Raw genomic sequence first — 19,959 nt, 5'->3', positions numbered from 1 at the left:
TTTGATATTCCTAGAGTAATTAGAACCTACTTATGTATAGTGTAGTAGATCAGAAAATTTTTAATATAACTCATTATAATAAGAAAATGATATGTGATGTTGGTCTTGCCGTAATTGATTTGCCTTGTCCTTTTCTTGCAGTAATCAAAGATAAACAGGCTCTTTAGGCTATCTAGTGTTTGTGAATGAAATTATGAAATACAGTATTTATTTTCCTATTACTCTGGCAAAAACTTTATGTTTTATGTGGTAGCTTTTTTTCTTATTACTCTGATATTGATACTGTTCATTACTACTGATATTGAGGTAGTATATTTTTGAGGTAGTATAATTTTTAATGAATATTTATAAAGTGTAAAGCATAAAAATTTTTACTTGTTTGCGCATTACATATGTTACCAAATTGAGTATTGATTAGGAGTTTAGTAATAATTTTAAGAGTTTAATAAAAATAAGGCATAAATTTTTGTCACTTTTTTCCTCCTATACCTGTGTCTTTTTAGCTATTAACAGGCCAGATATCACAGACACAGAAATGGAAACTGTTATGGATACTATTGTTGACAGCCTCTTCTGCTTTTTTGTTACACTTGGTAAGTTTTCAAGTCTTTCTGGTTATTCTTCAAAGCAAATTAACAACTCATTTTAACCTGTTACACTATAATAGCCTGTTTTTTTAAAAATATATACTACACATATGCACTGATTTAGACTATACATAGAAAATAACCTGAAAGAATCCGTGTCTAATTCTCGGGATTATTCTGGTATGTTGGAATCAAGAGGGTTAACATTATATATGGTGAAAATTTGAATTTTTTTAATGACATGAATGAATAACTTGCCATCAGAACAAAACAAAGTTTAAAAATTTACTAATAGTCCACATTTTTATTTCTGCAGTTGACTGACCATGCTTTATATACAATCTAAAATGCAACAATTTCAGCACATAAATAATACAATGTTCTAAGTTTGTTTTATGAACTTTTTGGTGCAGTTGCTTTTTTTTATTTTTGGATTTTTACCTTTGATAAAATGTGTAGTAATTAAGAGATCTAATGAGTTGATTTGATTATGAATTAAAGCCAGTTTTGGGGAACATTTTAAATTAGGTGAAGATTGTGTTTTTTATTATCTTTTAAATTAGTATTTCAAAAAAAAATAGTAATTTTTTATTGTTAATTTGTAAAATAAACAAAAATAAGAATAACAAACTGTTAAATTAGCTAAACTCTCTTCATTCTTTCTCTTTAAGTCAAATTAAAGTGAATACTGTGAGTAGAGAGTAAATTTACTCTGAAACTGCCTCCAGAGAGTCAAAATGCTGATGTAGTAAATCCATTGAAAATGTCCGGTTACATTGATTAATCGACACTGTATAAAAATAATCTTTCTGCCCTGGGCAGTGTAACTCAGTTGATTGGAGCATCATCCCATAAACCACAGGGTCACAGTTAGGTTCCCAGTCAGAGCATGTGCCTAGATTGCGGGTTCAGTACCCTCTTGGGGTGGCGTGTGCAGGGCGACCATCTGATCAGTGTTTCTCTTTCACATTGATGTTTCTGTCTCTTTCCCTCCCTCCCTTCCCCTATCTCTAAAAATCAATAAACATGTCCTCTGGTGAGGATTAAAAAAAAAAATTGTAAAAGGAAAAAAAATTAAAATAGCCTTTCCGACTTCCTAATGTTTTCTTTATAAATGGGAAGTTCCATTTTTGAAACTTTGCTCTTTTACTCTTGAGATTATAAATCCCTTTATGTGTGTGGACTAAAATTGTATACATCTATCATATGTTACTTTTTGATGTTGATATATTTTGTAACTATCCATTTTAATTTTTAAGCGTGGAAGTCATTGCTAACATCTGTTGTTAAAATAGGTGCTGTTCCTATAATCAGATGTTCAAGAGGAACAGCAGCAGAAATGGTAGCAGTGGTGAGTTTGTGCAAATATCCATTGGGGAATAAATAATACTGTGTCAACTGTTTCCCATCAGCACCTTAAAGTGTTTTTGTTAATTTTAAGTTGTGATTGCTATAGGTTATATATTAAGTACCAAAGGCAAATATTTTTATTTTATAACTTTGGGATTCTACCAAAAATAAAAAGTAATCATTGTGTACTTCTGAGTACTTCTGATTGACTACAATGTGCTATCCTACTCCTAGGTTTTTTTTACTTAAATGTATATTCCTCATTCAGCCTTATATCTCCAAATAATATTTAATACCTCTTCAATCCCCTAAATCATTTAATGTTTAACTTTAGGAAATATTTTTGAACAATCATAACCATTTTTAAAATGGTGAGGTGCATTTTGCTACCACACTATATTGTAGTAAAACACTTAGTGCAAGTTGAGCACTCAAGAATTTGCTTTAAAGATTAAAAAATAAATAAGGGGTTAGAGAAATTACAGAATTACTGGAAAGGAAAGAGCGTAACTAGTGTTGAAAGATGAAGGAACATACACTAACATTTTTGAGTTTTATTAGCCTAAATGAATCATTGACTGGTGGAGGGTGATTTCTTTCACATATTGCATTTCTATTCTGGAGCCTTTTGCAGCCACCACTATATAGTCACCTTCCTTGGTACAACAGAGTCATGTTTGGGCTCAGAGTAGGTGGATCATTACTGCAAAGCATTTCTTTTACATAAAGTATAAGTAGTCAAGGAAAAGTGATTGTTAATTAAATCGGTCCTGAGTCACAGTAGAAGAAGCATTGATCTTTTAAAGTCCAAGGTATGATGGTATTGAATAGTGAAAAAGCTAAAATATTTAGATTTTAGAATTCCTATTTTATAAACAAATTCAAAGTGTCTGTCCTTGGCCAGTGTGGTTCAGTTGGTTGGAGCATCTCCTGTAAACCAAAAGGTTGCCAGTTCAATCCCTGGTCAGGGCACATACCTGGGTTGCAGGTTCAATCCCTGGTAGAGGTGTGCCAATTGATTATTCTCAGTTTCTCCCTTCCTCCCTAAAAGCAGTGAAAGAAATGTCCTTGGGTGAAGATTAAAAAAAAATCCAAGTTTCTTAGTATTCACACTAAGAATACATTATGTATTATTCTATATAAAGTTGTGTGAAACTGTTCTTCAAGAGTTAATGTAAAATTTTCTTTTTTCAGAAACTAGACAAGAAACTTCGGGAAAATCTAAGAGATGCAAGAAATAGTCTTTTCACAGGTGACACACTTGGAGCTGGCCAGTTCAGGTACTGTGTTAGTTAATATACTTACAGGACTTGAAAATGAAACATTTGTAGAATTTGGGGCTTTTTCTTAGCTAATAGAATACTCTTATACTTGAAATTTGTTTCTTTTTAAAAATGAGGTAACCAGCATCAGCGTTTTTACTCAAATTATTTTTGAAATACAAATGGAATATTTAATTTACTTTCTTTTTTTAGAAATTTTTGTTTTGTATTTTTATCATCTGTTGGAGAAATTTTTCTGTTTATATGGCTTTGAAGGTCAGAAGCCATTTCCTTTAAATTACCAGCTAGTTTCTTGGTAATGAAAATATTAAGTGTAAAACCTGTGATGCTTATATCTGTTTCCATTTTTATATTGAAATACTAGTAGCTTAGACTTGTGAAGCATTTTTGTCCTTGTTATCATATCTCACATGATTAGATAATGTCAAAGTTACTAGCTGCTCAATTATTATTGAATAGAAATACTTAAAAGATTATATTAACATTTGATTATTAAAAGTAATGGACAAATTGGGGTGAAGAAATAAAGAAATTTACACAAATGACTGAGAATTTCAAGAGAAGAGACAGGATTTTGGAAAATTAATTCTTACCCTCAGTTTTATGTGAATGAATGAAGCCTGCCTTGGCTGGGTGGCTTGGTTGGAGCATCATCCCATACATCAAAAAGCTGCGGGTTCAGCTCTGGCTGCTGTGGCTCAGTGGATTGAGTGTCGGCCTGCGAGCCAAGTGTAGCGCTGGTTCAGTTCCCAGTGAAGGTGCATGACTAGGTTGCACGTCAGGTCCCCAGCTGGGGGCGCAAGTGAGAGACAACTACGCAGTGATGTTTCTCTCCCTCTCTTTCTCCTTTCCCCTCTCTCTAAAAATAAAGTAAACAAACAAATTAATTAATTTAAAAAAAAACAAAACTGTGGGTTCAATTTCCAGTCAGAACACTTACCTAGGTTCCAGGTTTGATCCCTGGTTGGGGTGCACAGGGGAAGCAACTGATCAGTGTTTCTCTTTCACATCCATATTTCTCTCTCTATCTCTCTCTTTGTCTGTCTTTCTCTGTCTCTCACATATCTACATATCCTCAGGTGAGGATAAATAAATAAAACCTGTGAATAATAAATTAATACTCAGAGTATAACTACCCTCTTGAAATAATAATTTCATAGTAACCTTTCATAGACACAAGTCAATTTTGATGGTTTCTACAGTCTTATGTACTATTCTTATAATTTGGAGTTAACACTGACATTGTATTTTAATTGTTTAATTGTCTCAGCTCTTGTATTATTGTAAATTCTGTTTATATTCTGTGATTCTACTGCTGGTTTTAAATATTCTTCACAATGCTTCTCATTAAGTGGAGCCAGAAACATCAGATTCTTCCTTGATTATTACAGCAGAAGCAATCACTAGGTTGCCATACCTTACGTAATAGTTCGCTTTTTATAGCGCTAGTAATAAAGGCGCTATTTTATTTTTATAATTTTTAAAATTTATATAATACTAACATAGTTGTTTTATTTTTAATTTGTTGGATGCATTTCTAAATTATTTTAATTAATGGTCAGCGACGTTGATGGACTCTTGTTAAATACATTTGAATCCAGTTGTAGGCTAATGATTCTCAACAAGAATTTGATCATGTCTAGAGAAATATCTGGTTGTCACAACTGGGTAGATGCTACTAGAGTATTGGGCTGAGTTACAGGATGCTGCTAAACATCCTACAGTGTATAGGACAACTCCCCATAATGAGGAATTGTCTTAACACCAAATGCCAATAGTACTGAGTTAAAAAACCCTCCAATAAGCTATCGTTTCTTGCCTTCCACATAACTCTGGAGTAATAAATGATAATAGGTGGTAAGGGTGCCACTCCTAGTTTTTATTGCTAGTCTTACAATCAGGGCAGTTGGGAGAGTTCACCGTTTTACACCGATTAGGGTGTAATGAGTTATTAAGTGGTCAGAGGTCTCTTGCAAAACAAAGTACATATATGTAATACAGTCAGATAGCAATGACTTGAAAATTAATGTGTACTTCTGATACAGTAGTCCTTCTAAAGCAAATCTCTACAACTTTTTAAAACATGGTAATCAAATGACATCTGTTTCAATGTGCATTAAGTGTAGTCAGTTTCACATCTAAATTGTAATAATTAAGTGAAACAATATATGAAGTGTCTGTTAAGTGAATAATTATATAATTAGGCACCATTATTGCATGATGTTTGTTTTATATAATTATAATAAGGTGAGTTTTTGTGAGGCTCTTCTCTATATAGAGTGCTTTTTTGAATTTGTGTTTACAGAAAAAATTGTAATTTGTAGTTAAGCTGTCAAAAGTTTGTGTAAATCTATAAGATTCTACTATCTTTATTTTCTCTGAAGCTGACATTGCTTTTCCTTTTTTTAAAATGTGAAATAGAAGTCTGGTTAGAAGTCACTTATTACTTTGATAACTTGAATAATTATTCTATAAAAGTATTTGTATCGTTCTTTTTTTCTTTTAAAAAGTTCCCTAAGATTTATAATACACAGTATCTAAGTAGTCCAAAGCATTACTTTACTTGACTGACTGAACTAGAAAATTTTTTTAAAAAGCGAAGTATTACGGAATGTCAATGTTAGCATATTTTTTGTTTGTATCAAAATGACATATACTGGGAAGTATTAGAAAAATTTAGATGTATACACTGGTGTCAAGATATATATAATTTTTTTAAATATATTTACAGCTTCCAAAGGCCTTTACTAGTCCTTGTTGACAGAAACATAGATTTGGCAACTCCTTTACACCATACTTGGACTTATCAAGCCTTGGTGCATGATGTACTGGTAAGAGGCTAAATATACCACTTTTTACCAAAATGTAATATTTATTCGTCCCTTCATTTAAAATTAACGTCATGGCTGCAGAAACACACATGAGAAGGATGGAGTTGAGAAATATGGGCAAAATAAAGTGATGGGCTTTGGTATCACTGGATGTGAATGCTGAAGGATAGTGAAGTTCCAAACATAGAATCTTTAAATTATAAGATAAATCCGTGGTATTTTGGTCATAATGGGGAAAGGGGGAATAAAGGAAAATGAATGGATTTGTTCTTTAATACTGAATATGTAAATAAATATGTTTTCCTTAGAAGAAAAGTTGTAATTTTTCCCATTTTTCTGGGAATCAGTTAAGCCTCATTTTATGGTAAAAAATAAACAGTATTTCTATATAACACCATGTTTTCTGAAGTAACGCCACATGTAATTTCAAGCTTAAAAGAAAAGTATTTATATATCTACTAAATATTGTTCATGGCAGATGATGTACAGAGATAAATAAACAGCCCCAATCTTCAAAGACAATGAGAAAAACATAAATTATGTACACAAGTAATTTCTGTACAAGACATTATGTAATAAGAGTCAGAACACTTTCTACTTGAAAGGAAATTGAGACACAGAAGTTAAAAAATTTGAACTGAACCTGGCTGCTGTGGCTCAGTGGATTGAGCGTCGGCCTGCAAACCAAGTGTCGCGGGTTCGATTCCCAGTCAGGGCACATGACTAGGTTGCACATCAGGTCCCCAGTTGGGGGCGCGAGTGAGAGGCAACCACACAGTGATGTTTCTCTCCCTCACTCTTTCCTTTCCCCTCTCTCTAAAAATAAACATTTTTTTTTTTTAAAGAATTTGAACTCATGTTATTGTCTCTGTCAATAATATACTCTTAATTTACTAACTCCTATCAGGCCTCTGGGGATTATAGTATTCAGTAGTATCATTATTACAAAGATTGCCTGAAATGTCATATATAAATAGTTTATTTCTTTAAAACCCAGATTTAGCTATAATGTATTTTTTAAAATAAATCAGATTTCAGGGTTACTAATGGAAATTGGTAGTTTTGCACAATTCCCTATTCTAGAGTCCTGCGCCATTCTTGACTCTGAATATCAGTGAAACAGTAATCAACTCTATTTCAGTACAGAGAAAGAAGAATTAAGCCCTGAATAATGGAGCATGAAATCTAGTTTTAGGAGGTCAAGTAAGAGGCTGAAGAAGAGGAAATCAATTCAACCACTGTTGGAGTGCCTATCCTCTGACAGAACATTCTAGATCCTGTTTTAGCAATTAGTAAAACCGGAAAATATTCCTTTCTGCCTGCAGCTTACATTCTATAGCAGGAGAGACAGGTAATAAGTAAAATAAACAAAGTACATAACATTTAAGAAGGTAGAAAATACTCTAGAGGAAAATTAAATAATGGTGAACAGGACTGCAGTTTTAAAATAGGGAAGACCACCCTGGCTGGTGTGGCTCAGTGGATTGAGCACTGGCCTGTGAACCAAAGTGCTGCCAGTTCAATTCCCAGTAATAGCACATGTCTGGGTTGCAGACCAGGTCCCCAGTTGGGGCTGCGAACCACACATTGATGTTTCTCTCCCTTCCTTTTTCCCTCCCTTCCTCCTAAAAATAAGTAAAATCTTAAAAAAAGAAAAAAGGGTAGACCGACTGAAAAAGAGACACATTTGAAGACAGATCTAAAGGAAGTAAGGTAGTGAATTATGTATCTATATACGAGGGCAGCATTCCAGGTAGAAGGATGCCCAGTGTCATGGCAGCCCTGGTGGCCGGAGGAAACTAAGGCAGGAAATGTAGCATAGGACAGCAATTTTCAACCTTTTTCATATTATGGCACTCATAAACTAATTACTAAAGTTATTGAGCACACCAAAAGATATTTTTTGTCAATCTGACCAAAAAAAAAAAATGTAATTTTGATTCACTCACACCAGACTGCTATTGTTGTGTTGGTTGTTTTTTATTTTTTTAATTTGACAGTCTTACAGGAAAAGAAGTCAGTGCCCCTGACTAAATAGTCAGGTATTACATATTTTAAAATTCTTGCAGCACACACCAGTTGCAAAATCAATGCCATAGGACATTATAGGCCATTGTAAGTATGTGGCTTATTTTTTTTTTTTCAAGTTTCTTAAAAGACTATCACTTTTATTTATTTATTTATTTATTTATTTATTATTATACTATCCTCTCCTGAGGACATGCTTATTGACTTTAGAGTGAGGGGAAGGGAGGGACAGAAACTTTGATATGAGAAACATTGATCAATTGCCTGTCATAAGCACCCCAACTAGGGATGAACCTGCAACCCAGGCATGTGCCCTGACCAGGAATTGAAGCTGTGACCTTTTGGTTGACGGAACAGTACTCCAACCAACTGAGCCACACCAGCCAGGGCAAGGATATTTACTTTTAATTTGAGGAAAATGTGGAATCACACTCAGTTCTGAGTGAAGAACTGCCATCTGATACACATTTTTAAGAGTATCACTGTAGCTTCTCTGTTGAAAACAGACTCCTTGGGGGCATAGGAAGAGTCAAGAAGACCATTTAGGAGGCTGTTGCAGTTATCTTAGCAAGAGAGGGTGGTAGCTAACACCAGAATGGAAATGGTGTGGTTTGTGATAATCTTACTGAATGTAGAGTATACGATATCCTGATGAATTGGATGTGGGATCTAAAAAACAAAGGAGTCAAAGATGACTTCAGCATTTTGGCCTTTGCAAATGTACAGGTGATATTTACTGAAATGGGAAGAGCCATTTCGGGGGAAATATCAAATGTTGAGTTTTGGGCATGCTAAATGTGAGATACCTATTAATGTATTCAAGTGTAGATATCAAATAGGTAGTTCAATACATCAGTCTGGTGTTCAGGAGAAACACCTGGTCTAGAGAAATAAATTTAGGAGTAGTCCGTATATAGATTGCATTTAAAATCAAGAGTGTGAGTATAAACAGAAGAGACAAGAGGACTAAGAACTGAATTCTGCGTCATTGCAACATTTAAAGGTTGGATAATGAGTATGAACTAGCAGGAAGAAGCAACTAATGAGGTGTGAGAACTAGATCTGTGTTGATTTGGAAGCCAGTGAATTAAATGTTTCAGAGGAGTCAGGCATCAGCCTGGACAAATGCTGAGGATTAAGGCTCCATTGCACGTGGCAGTGTCAGGCCTACTAGTGTCTTTGATAAGAATAGCTTCCATAATGTGCAAGCAAAATACTGAAATGGGTTTAAGAAAGATTGGAAAGAGAGGCATAAGAATTCATACATACAGGTAAACATTAAAGAGTTTTGCTGTGTAGGAGAGCTGAGGAAAAGGGTGATTTTTGGAAGGGGATGTCAGGTCAAAAAAAGTTTTTTTTAAATGAGAGCAATTAGACCATTGTTGTACATCAGTGGGAATGATCAAATGAGAAAAGTTGATGCAGGAGATAGTATCCTACAGGTCTACAAGAGGCATTAGTAACAAGGATGATCATAGACCAGGGTTTCTCCACCTGGCATTTTTGACATTTTGGACTCAATAATTCTTTGTTGTGGGGAGCTGATCTGTGCATCGTAGGATATTTAGCAGCATCCCTGGTGTCTACCCTTAAGTGCTATCATACTCCCTTAGTTGTGACAACCAAAACCATCTTTACACGTTGCCCTGGGGGTGTAGGAAGGCACAATTGCCTCAATTGAGAACTGTTAAAGGCCACTGGTGGGAGTTTCAAAGCTGGTGGTGGTTTAGGGAAGAGGACAAGAGTCAGGGAGTAAAAAGGAAGACAGCTGTGCTAGTATCAGGTGCGCCGATATGAGATGTGTGATAAGTTTTTTAAAAAAAGGTTAATGTCTAAGGAGGCTACAGGGGATAGCCAGTAGTTCAGTTAGAGCAAGAATAGATTTTCCTGATGACTGAGTATGAGTTCCAGAGGGTATGACAAGTGTTTGAGAAGTCAGGTAAAAATGAGATAGAGGACCTGAAGGAGGGAAGTATAAAAAGCGTGCAGGGATTGATAGGTATGATGAAATTGTTTTGATAGCCCCAAATTAGATTTGGTTGGTGGGGCCCTAACTATAGGGTAGGACAGAGGGACAAGACCTTGGAACATACAGTTTGGGGGTCACCTCCTCACTTGTGCCAGTAGTGTGTGGAGGCTATAGAGAGCTTTAAGATACTGGTCCTTTCTAATGACTGAACTTGAAGAGATCTTGCAGGAATTTAATATGCATGATGCTTTGGCTACAGGGGATGTATGTACAAGTAATTGCAATAAAAGGAATATGTTGCGAGTCCTCATTGGCAGAAGAGAAAATAGAGAAATATTAACTTAGAACAGAGATTTCCCAAAACCAGACAAAACTTATACTGGTCCTTGAGGCTTTTACTGTCCTGGAGTGAAATGAGAATACTAAGGGTAAGAACTATGAAATGAGTTTTTATAACTAACCTTTATATTAATTTTTTTTAGTGCTTTACCTTTTATTCTTGTATCCTTGTAAGTTACTAATTTTTATTTTCTTCTCTTTGAAGTTAAAATATTCTTTTAAAAATACAACACGATAAAAGTAGGTGGTAGGGATTTTTTTGTTTTGTGTTGTTCTAAGTTTCTTCACTTCGCTTCACAGAATAAAAAGTTGGCCACCTTGGGTCTCCAAAGAATTCAGTGCAACAAGTATTTATTAAGTGTCTACTGTGTACCAGACACTGTGCCAGTCACTGGGATACAAGGTGAACAAAGCAGATGTGATCACTGCTTGCATGTTCAGTAGAATAGTGGATTCCTATGAGCATTTGGGTTATTGTTGTTTTTAATTTTTGTTATTATTATAAATATAGAGCAATGAACATCTCTAGTTAGCTTTTGGGAAGTAGGTTCTCAGATTTTATATTATTGTTTAAGCAGTCTTTTCTCAGCATTATTATTAGAGTATTTAGGTGTTATGAAAATAGTTTTTTGAGGAGATTTGTTTTAGTAACTGTACAACTTATATCGACTTAATCCTGTTCATTAACTATAATGCATTTTCTAAATGTGAAAAAAACTCTTAAAGATACCATAAATTGTAACAACACTATTTTTTGTTGATTGTTAAAACTTCCACTTTTGAAGCCTCCTCCAAGCTTTCAAAATTCTTAATTATACTCTTTACCTCCACAAGATGGAGTAAAAGTTCTAGATAGGAACCATTAACTAGAAATTGGAGCTTGCTTTTTATATTAAATATCTTTGCCTACAAATCTGGAACATTGATAATATTTATATAGCAGACCTTGGATACAACTACAAAAATTCCACAGCTACCCTGTGTGCCAAAGACAGTTGATGACAAACTTCGCAGTGCCCTCTCCTTTTATTGGAATATAAAAAGCACAATTAGTAATAGGAAGTGATGATTCCTCTTATTATATCTTGGTTGCGGGAGGGGCATTTGATTGTTCCATCTCAGTATCCTGTCCTTTATTTGGCCTTTGTTTTTTCAAACCTTAAGTACGCTTCGTGCTTTTGGCCTGCTGCTACCTAACTCAAGGAAAAAGCAAAAGGAAGTGGTTTTCAAATTAATAAATACATTTAAAAAGTTATTAGAAAAGCATTTTAGAAGCACTCATTTCTTTAAAGATGTGTGATTCCAATATAACAGATGCTTAAGTATAGTTCAAAATTTGATACTTTGAAGATTGATGCTGTATTGATCCTTTAATCTTTATGAACACAAAACCTCTTCAACAGCACTATATTGGAATAGTTTCAGGCATTTGCGTAGACCTCAAAAGTACAAATGTAAACTTTGATACATTTAATATAAGCACCGAGTGTTCTGTTTATTCATAGGAAGTTTTTACTGTAGGTGTGTAGGCTATGTAAGGGCTCAGAAGACAGCCTTGATTTTATTCCTTATTTTTACATGGTATTGTTTTAGTATTTCCATATTCATTACTATTTCTGAACTTGGTTAAAATTTTGCCGTGGCCAATGTGGCTTAGTTGGTTGAAGCGTCAGCCCTAAACTGAAAGGTCACAGGTTAAGTTCCCGGTCAGGGCACGTGCCTGCGCTGTAAGCTTGGTCCCAGTCAGGGCATGTGCAAGAGGCAACCAATCAATGTTTCTCTCCCACATTGATGTTTCTTTCCAGCTCTCTCTCCTTCTTTTCCTCTCTCTCTAATATCAATAAGCATGACCTTGGGTGAGGATAAAAAAATTTACTTACCGTAAGGGAAAGAAGAGTATTATTATTTACTAACCTAGCTTTAGGTGCTACTGTTTTTTTTTTCCCTTATATCCTCATTGCTTAGTATGTAAGATTTTGAAACATTTATTTTGTCTATGTTTATGATTAATCATTTTGCATAGATTTTTCTTCTTCAATTAAATGATTCTTACAGATATTCTAAATTTGATTTTTTTTTTGTCTTTCATACTTTTTTTTTCCTTTTCTCTCCTTATCATCATTGATCAAAGTTCAGTGTTTCTGAATCAGTGCTGTCTAATAGATACAGATGTAATGTAATAGACGTAGATGCAAATATAGTTTTAGATTTTCTGGTAGCCCCATTCAAAAGATAAGAAATGTGAAATTTATTTTAATATATTTTATATAACCTAATATATCAAAAATATTAGCATTTTAACACATAAGCAATTTAAAATATTAAATAATTTATATTCTCTTTTTATATAAGAACTTTTAAAAATTCTGTATATATTTTTACTTACATCATACAGACACATTCTAGGTTCTCAGTAACCACATGTGACTAGTGGTAACAGTTACATTTCTAAATCGTTAAGGCCCAGATTCTTCACTAGTTCAGCGATTGAATAAATTGTTTATGAGTTGAGATTGTCACATGAAGACTGGTAGGAGTGTTTGCATATTGCCAGCAGTGTATCTATGGGGCGTTTTCAGGTCATGATTCCTAGAGTTACAAGGAATTCTGCTTTGATGAGAGTGATTAAGCTTACCAACGTGTCCCTGACATTGCAAGATCAGTGTAGAATACCTGGGCTTCTGAATGGGAATAGGTTAGGTTGTGCTGCTTAATCTAAAACAACCTTTAAACCTCTGGGTTAAAATACAAATATTTATTTTTTTGTTCGCAATGTTTCTTGTTCCTAGTCCAATGTAGATGGTCAAAGGGGGAGCTCTGCACATGAATTTAGGGTGATGAGGCCCCATCTCAACATGTCCTTTCACAGTAACTGGGGTAAGGGATGAACAATTGTGGATTGTACTTTAAATCATGTTTCATGGCTATGAATAAAATTTTAAGACTTTTATTAGGGAATATTCTATGTAAAAACACAAAGGCAAAGATAATGAACCTTATGTATGTCATTTAGCTTACAAAACAATATTGCATCGTACACATCTTATCCCAGGCTTTATATGATCTTTTGCATAAATATTTCAGCATATATCTTTAAAAAAAAAGAAAAGTACATAGTTTTACTATCCTACCCAACAAAATTAACAGTTATTCTTTGGTAATATCTAATATCATTTTTGTATGATTCTTAATTGTTTCAAAGATGCATCTTTACAGTTAGTTTGTTCAAATGGGGTTTCAAACAATATCCATACCTTGCATTGGTTGATATATGTTTTTAAGTTTTCAGTTTACCACAAGTTTTCTCTTCCAACTCCTCTATTGCCATATTTGGGGTAAAGGAATTGGGTTGTTTTTCTAAAGAATTTTCTACATTTCTGCATTTGGTTGATTGTACCCTTGTGGGGTACTATTTGACATGTTTATCTATCTAGATTATTTTTTGTAAACTGATAGTAGGTCTAGAGACTTGATTAATTTAGCTCAATTCCTTGCCAAAATAAAAGTTACTTTGATTTTACTTTTCTCATGTGACTATTCAGTCTTAGTTCTGCATAAGCAGATGTCACTTATATTATCCAAGTGTCATTTTGTTAACATTAACTCTGTCTGGCTCTACTGGTCTGCTTTAATTTGTGAAATGAAAATAAGACTGCTGAAAACTTGCATGTTTTTAGCACTTCTCAATGGGATTTATTCATATCTGGTGATTTGGGACACCATTATCCAGTCTTCTAAGTCAGAAAAGTGTGAATTATCAGTGGAAATAGATTAATTAGAGTCTACCATGTTAATAGATGAATTAGAATCTACCATGTTAAAACTAGTTCTGTTGTCTTCTATTTGTATAAATGTTCAGTTTGGGGTTTTTTTTTTTTTAACATGGTTGAGTACAATACAAAATTTCTGTGATCCCAATTTTCAGGACTGAAATTACTTTTCATTATTTTCCTGGCTATAATGCAAACAATAGAAAGGTTCTTGCCATTGTTACGTTATTTCTCAAAACTCCTTTAACATCCTTATTTCATTATCATTTTGTGTTTTCTTTAGTATTCCACCAAAACTTTAGTAATGCAGTCCTATTTTTGGAGCAATAATTTTGCTAATAAGTCTCTTATTGTGAATGTGCCATGTCATCACCATGGAAGTAGTACTTCACAGAAATTGTAGTTAGTAAAGGTTAACTATTTTAAAATAGTTTCTCCTCTTCTTCAGTATCTTTTGTTAAATAACTTTTTTTAAACATGTCTCTTCTCAGATCTAGTTGTTAATATTGATTTATTGTACTTTCGATACGGGTAATTCGTTCTGCCAAATGAGGCTGAGGTGTGTGTGTGGGAAAGGAAGGTTAATTAAATAAGGTTACTGATTATGCTTATCCTATGATACTGTGAGTCTGTAGGAAAGACATAACATTAATGGGAAATATAACTTTACTCTTGTTATATGTGCCACTGTGACATTTACACATCTGTATTTTGCTCTCTTGGTTTTTTTTTTTTGGAGTGTTTTTTATCATAAGGAAAATGGCAAGGGAATAAGCTCTGTAAATGATTTATTTGAGAAAGTTACAGGGTATGGTCTAAGGCTCTAGACTATTGATGACCTTGTTTTACCAAGAGGAGATTAAGTTGTATGTAGTACATTGAATTTCCTAAGACTAGAAGTTTAATCATTATTAACATATCTTCGAACTAAGATGACTGTATTGCAGTCATGCTAGATAAATTTGTCCATATAATTTCTTTCTTGCTCATAATTCATTTACCCACTTATTGATAGCCATGTTTTATCTCTCACTTACTATTCAGAGTTGAACCATAAAGTACTGCTATTACATGAAGGAACCCACAGGTCTAATGCGAGAAGGAAGGGAAAAGGATAGAAACAATATTCACTTCTTTTTTTTTTTGTTTTGTATGTTTGTTTTTTGAGAAAGAGCAAAAAACAAAAATAAGCCCCAAAGGAGTAAAATTAATTTTGTGCAGAAAACTGTAGCAACTATTTTTCTGACTAGCTCTTAGACTTTATATGAAAGAGAACAGTAGTATTATTGTAGCTTCTATTGGAATATTTTTTAATGCAATCCATCATCAAGAAACATATCAAAATGTTAAGACTCTATGAGTTTAAAGGTCATATTTAAGAGTGTGTGTATTGGAAACAACTTAGCATCAAAAGGTCTGGTCAGATAAGTAGATACAGCCAAATATTGGACTACTGTGTAGGCATGATAAAGATGAAAGTAAAATTAAAAGGGTATCAGTATCCTGGCATATGAAAAATGTTTTTGTAGTATACACAAGAACCTTAACATGTTTTTTATGTATTTTTAAAATTTTAATCATATATAGCTACTACTTTAATTAAAATACACAAACAATTAAAAGTACATTTGTGTGTAACAAAACATTGAAAGGGGTCTTCTAAATTTCAGATCCTATATTTTATCCTTGGGAATATTATAAAAGACAGCAAGAATCTATTATTTTCCTTATTGTAGGAAATGTCATGGTTCTTAAATTCAGAAAACTATTATTTAATATAGGATTACTTTTTTTTTTTTAGGATTTTCACTTAAACAGAGTTAATTTAGAAGAATCTTCAGGATTGGAAAATTCTCCAGCTGGTGCTAGACCAAAGAGAAAAACTAAGAAGTCTTATGATTTAACTCCAGTTGATAAATTTTGGCAGAAACATAAAGGAAGGTAAGAAAAACATCATTAAGTAAAAGATTCGCCCCTTAAGAAATGAAGATGTCATCTGACTTTATTTATTAAAACAAAAAACGAAAAGGTCGTGGAGGTTCATCTACACAATGAATAGAAGCTCTAATTAAATAGTCCATAGATATGTGTCTCTATGTCCGATATCTTACTGACTTCCAGGTTGTTTTTGGTTACTTGTTTTGCGGAGGCCACTTCCACTTTCTAAATTTCATTGCTAAACCCACTGACCTTCTACAAGACCATTTCTGCCTTTCATTAAAATTAGTTTTTGTGATAGAGAAAATCAGACATTGAATATCAATATCTGATTTTCCCTTTTTGTTCCATGTTTACCTTCATACAAACCCAGTTTCATGTATCTGTGAAAAGAATACCGGAGCCTGAAAAACAGATTTATTTAAAGTACATTAAAAATAGTAGGTGAAAAATTGTAATAGTTGCCATGTGATTTATTGTAGGCAGATACATCGATCCCATGTGTTGATCTGTACCCTTCAAGTTTAGACTACATCATGGGCTCACCGTTATAGAAGTTAGCTAATGGTCATTATGGCTAGAGAAATCATTCTAAACAGACAAAAAATTATTTCCCTGAGAGACAAAGAATGTTGCTCATCAATAATTATAGAAATATATTATTATTTTGAATATTTCAAGTGTTACTGTGTCTGTATATGCATGTCTATGTCCTTCATATGACTGTTGTTTTGGCCTCATTTATGTTACAAGAGAAGTAGGATGTAGAGGTTCAACATATTGGAGTTTCTTGTATTTTTTTTTTTATAAGTTTTTAACACTAGAAAATCATATTGTTATAGCAAAGAGTTTTATTTTCTCTAAAAAGCCACTATCTTCCTCTTTCTGACTATGGCAAGTTTGAGTACTGTTATGATTTACTTTATTTTTAATAATTTTCTTCTCTTTAAAACTCCATAGTCTACATTTTTGTCCAGAATGGTGAAGTACAAGTAATTGCATTTAGGTTATTTATAGAGGCTGTAGCATATTTTAAAGTTAACTTTAAAGTCTACATTCCCTAATAGGAAAAAGCTAAGAAAAAATATCTCTTCACTCAAGTAAGGAAATTTCAAATGTTTCCTTTAGACCATATGTTTAGGAACAATGCAAAAGGTCAGGTGAATATTAAGGACTTGAAATTTTTGTTTGTAACTAGGAATAGCCCTGAATAACTCTCACTCTGAATAGTGTACTGCAATAGCAATGTGCACACAAGGGACGCTGAGACACGGTGTAGAGTTAAACGGGCACTTAAATCTCTCTGAGCTTCAGTTTCCTCATCTCTAATATGCAGGGATGATAATTCTATCTATAGCTCTATTTAAAAAGATTGTTAAGAAGATTAAGTGAGATAATATAAAGTAACTTTACACAAGGCCATCCAGCCTTCATTGGTAAAACCAGGGATAAAACTCAGTTCTGACAGATCCAGAGTTCCTGGTCTTAACTATTAATAGTGTGTACTTCACCAAGACTGTGGTCAGGATTAAGTGAGAAAATAGAGACAAATTATTAGCAGTGTTGGGCATACAGTACGCACACAGTAAATGTAAGCTGTAATTATTGTCTGTTAGCTCTGAGACCTGAAGTTTCTAGAGATCTTATGGTTCATCTAGTTCACCGGCACATTTTACATGCTCTGCTGTTTTTTTGCCAACATAGACTCTGCTACAGAGTTGGGGTTAGTGTCTGCTTTTGTCATGTAGAACTAGACTACGTCCCTCAAAACCGTTTCAGGACTTCTGCAGACTAGGGATTGTAGGCGCACAGACTGGGCACTATACGCGTCCAGACCAGGGACAGTATGTGCCTGGACCGTGGATGAAACCCTCAACCCTTAGGTTACGGAAAGAGACAACACTTCAACCAACTGAGCCACACCTGCAAGGACTGTACTACTTTTTAAATACCTTCTTTGTAGTTGCATGGACCCATTGACACTAACTTAATTTGGGTAGTAACATTTAATTGATGATTGATATACCATGACTTCTTTGTTTTTCAGTCACTTATTTTACTTTTCTTCCTAATAGCACATAGGTGAAGAGAAAATGTGATATAGTTAATGAAGAGAATAGAAATTACATTTAAATTTGTTCATATATATATAAGTATTATGATATGCATTTTGAAGAAATAGTATTTGTATATACAATTTACCCTTGAACAGTGCAGGGGGCTAGGAACACAAACCTCCCACAGCCCCTTCCACCACACAGTGAAAATTGGCATGTAACTTTTTTTTCAATTACAGTTTGCATTCATTATTATTTTGTATTAGTTTCAGGTGTAGAGTGTAGAGGTTAGACAGTTATATACTTTATAAAATGTTCCCCCCTATATTTCAAGTACCCACCTGGCACCATATATGGTTATTATATTATTACTATATTCCCTGTGTTTTACTTAAATCCCTGTGACTGTTTTGTAACTACCAATTTGTACTTCTTAATCCCTTCACCTTTTAACCCAGTGCCCCGCAAACCCTCTGCCCTCTGTTGTTCATCAGTCTGTTCTCTGTATCTTTGAGTCTTTCTATTTTGTTCATTAGATTCCATGTATAAGTGAAATCATTTGGTATTTGTCTTTTATCTGTCTGGCATATTTCTCTTAGCATAATACCCTCTTTAAGTCCATCCATACTGTCACAATCAGATTTAATTCTGTTTTATGGCCAAGTAATATACCATTGTATATATGATATGTACCACAGTTTTTTAATCCACTCAACTGTTGATGGGCACTGGGATTGCTTCCAAATCTTAGCTATTGTAAATAATGATGCAGGGAACATATAGCTGCATATATTCTTTCAAATTAGTGTTTCAGATTTCTTCAGATATATTCCCAGAAATGGAATTGCTGGGTCATCAGACAGTTCTATTTTTAATTTTTTGAGGAAGCTCCACACTATTTTTTCATTATGGCTGCACCAGTCTGCATTCCCACCAGCAGTGCATGAGGGTTCCCTTTTCTTCATATCCTTGCCAACACTTGCTGTTTGTTGATTTTTGATGATGGTCTTTCTGACAATTTTTTGATACTGTAGTTCTTTCTGACAGATATGATACCTCTTGTGGTTTTAATTTGCACTTTTCTGATGATTAGTGACAGTGAGCATCTTTTCATATGTATATCGGCCATTCATATGTCCTCTTTGGAGAAATGTCTATTCAGAAATGTCTGTCCAGTTTATAATTGAGTTTTTTGTTTTCTTGGAGTTGTGTTGGGTTCTCTATAAATTTTGGATGTTAACCCCTTCTGTCTAATACTGTTTCAGTCCATTTCCAGAAGTTGCTGAATCAGTTCAGCAAGAACTAGAATCGTACAGAGCACAGGAAGATGAGGTTAAACGACTTAAAAGCATTATGGTAAGATTCTGTTTGCCTTTTTAGAATTTTTGGGAAAGAGAAGGACATCTGGAGGGAGAAAGAAGTTAACATTTTTTTCTCTCATAAATATTTAAGGTCATTTATTACTTTAATAACCAAAAACCTCAATATTAAAGATTTTCTTCATAAAGAAATATAAATACTGAGGAGTACAGGAAAAATTTTTAAAGAATAATTTGTATTTATGATTTGAAAAGTATATATATATATATATATATATATAAAAATGTGGCTTTATTTTAGAAATATATGTTCCAGTGCCACTCATTCTATACTTTTATCTAACTTCAGATTTTAGCTCTGCTGTTTATTACTGTGTGATCCGTGGCAAGTTTCTGGGCTGATTTCTTTATCTGAAAATGCCAGCTGATCCTTTTTTGTAGTCATCAACCATTTATTAGGCTGTTGGTAGCTAGAGCATTCCTGTAGC

At 33.7% G+C, this 19,959-nt stretch overlaps 1 protein-coding gene across 2 annotated transcripts in view; it reads left to right on the top strand.

Moving 5' to 3' along the window:
* SCFD1 (sec1 family domain containing 1) overlaps positions 1-19,959 on the top strand; it is a 106,150-nt gene that overhangs the window by 21,144 nt on the left and 65,047 nt on the right. For both annotated transcript variants that reach the window (XM_090270171.1, XM_090270172.1), the window contains 6 exons: positions 504-593; positions 1,883-1,938; positions 3,132-3,217; positions 5,952-6,051; positions 15,959-16,098; positions 19,418-19,508. In XM_090270171.1, the coding sequence (XP_090126297.1) occupies positions 504-593; positions 1,883-1,938; positions 3,132-3,217; positions 5,952-6,051; positions 15,959-16,098; positions 19,418-19,508 (563 nt within the window). The remainder of the gene's footprint in view (positions 1-503; positions 594-1,882; positions 1,939-3,131; positions 3,218-5,951; positions 6,052-15,958; positions 16,099-19,417; positions 19,509-19,959) is intronic.

The sequence above is a fragment of the Furipterus horrens genome, unplaced genomic scaffold (genome assembly GCF_987537825.1).
Source record: "Furipterus horrens unplaced genomic scaffold, mFurHor1.1.pri manual_scaffold_3, whole genome shotgun sequence".
In the NCBI taxonomy this organism is placed as follows: Eukaryota; Metazoa; Chordata; class Mammalia; order Chiroptera; family Furipteridae; genus Furipterus; species Furipterus horrens.
Note: the sequence above shows the minus strand (reverse complement) of the source record. Positions and strands in the feature narration are given on the sequence as shown.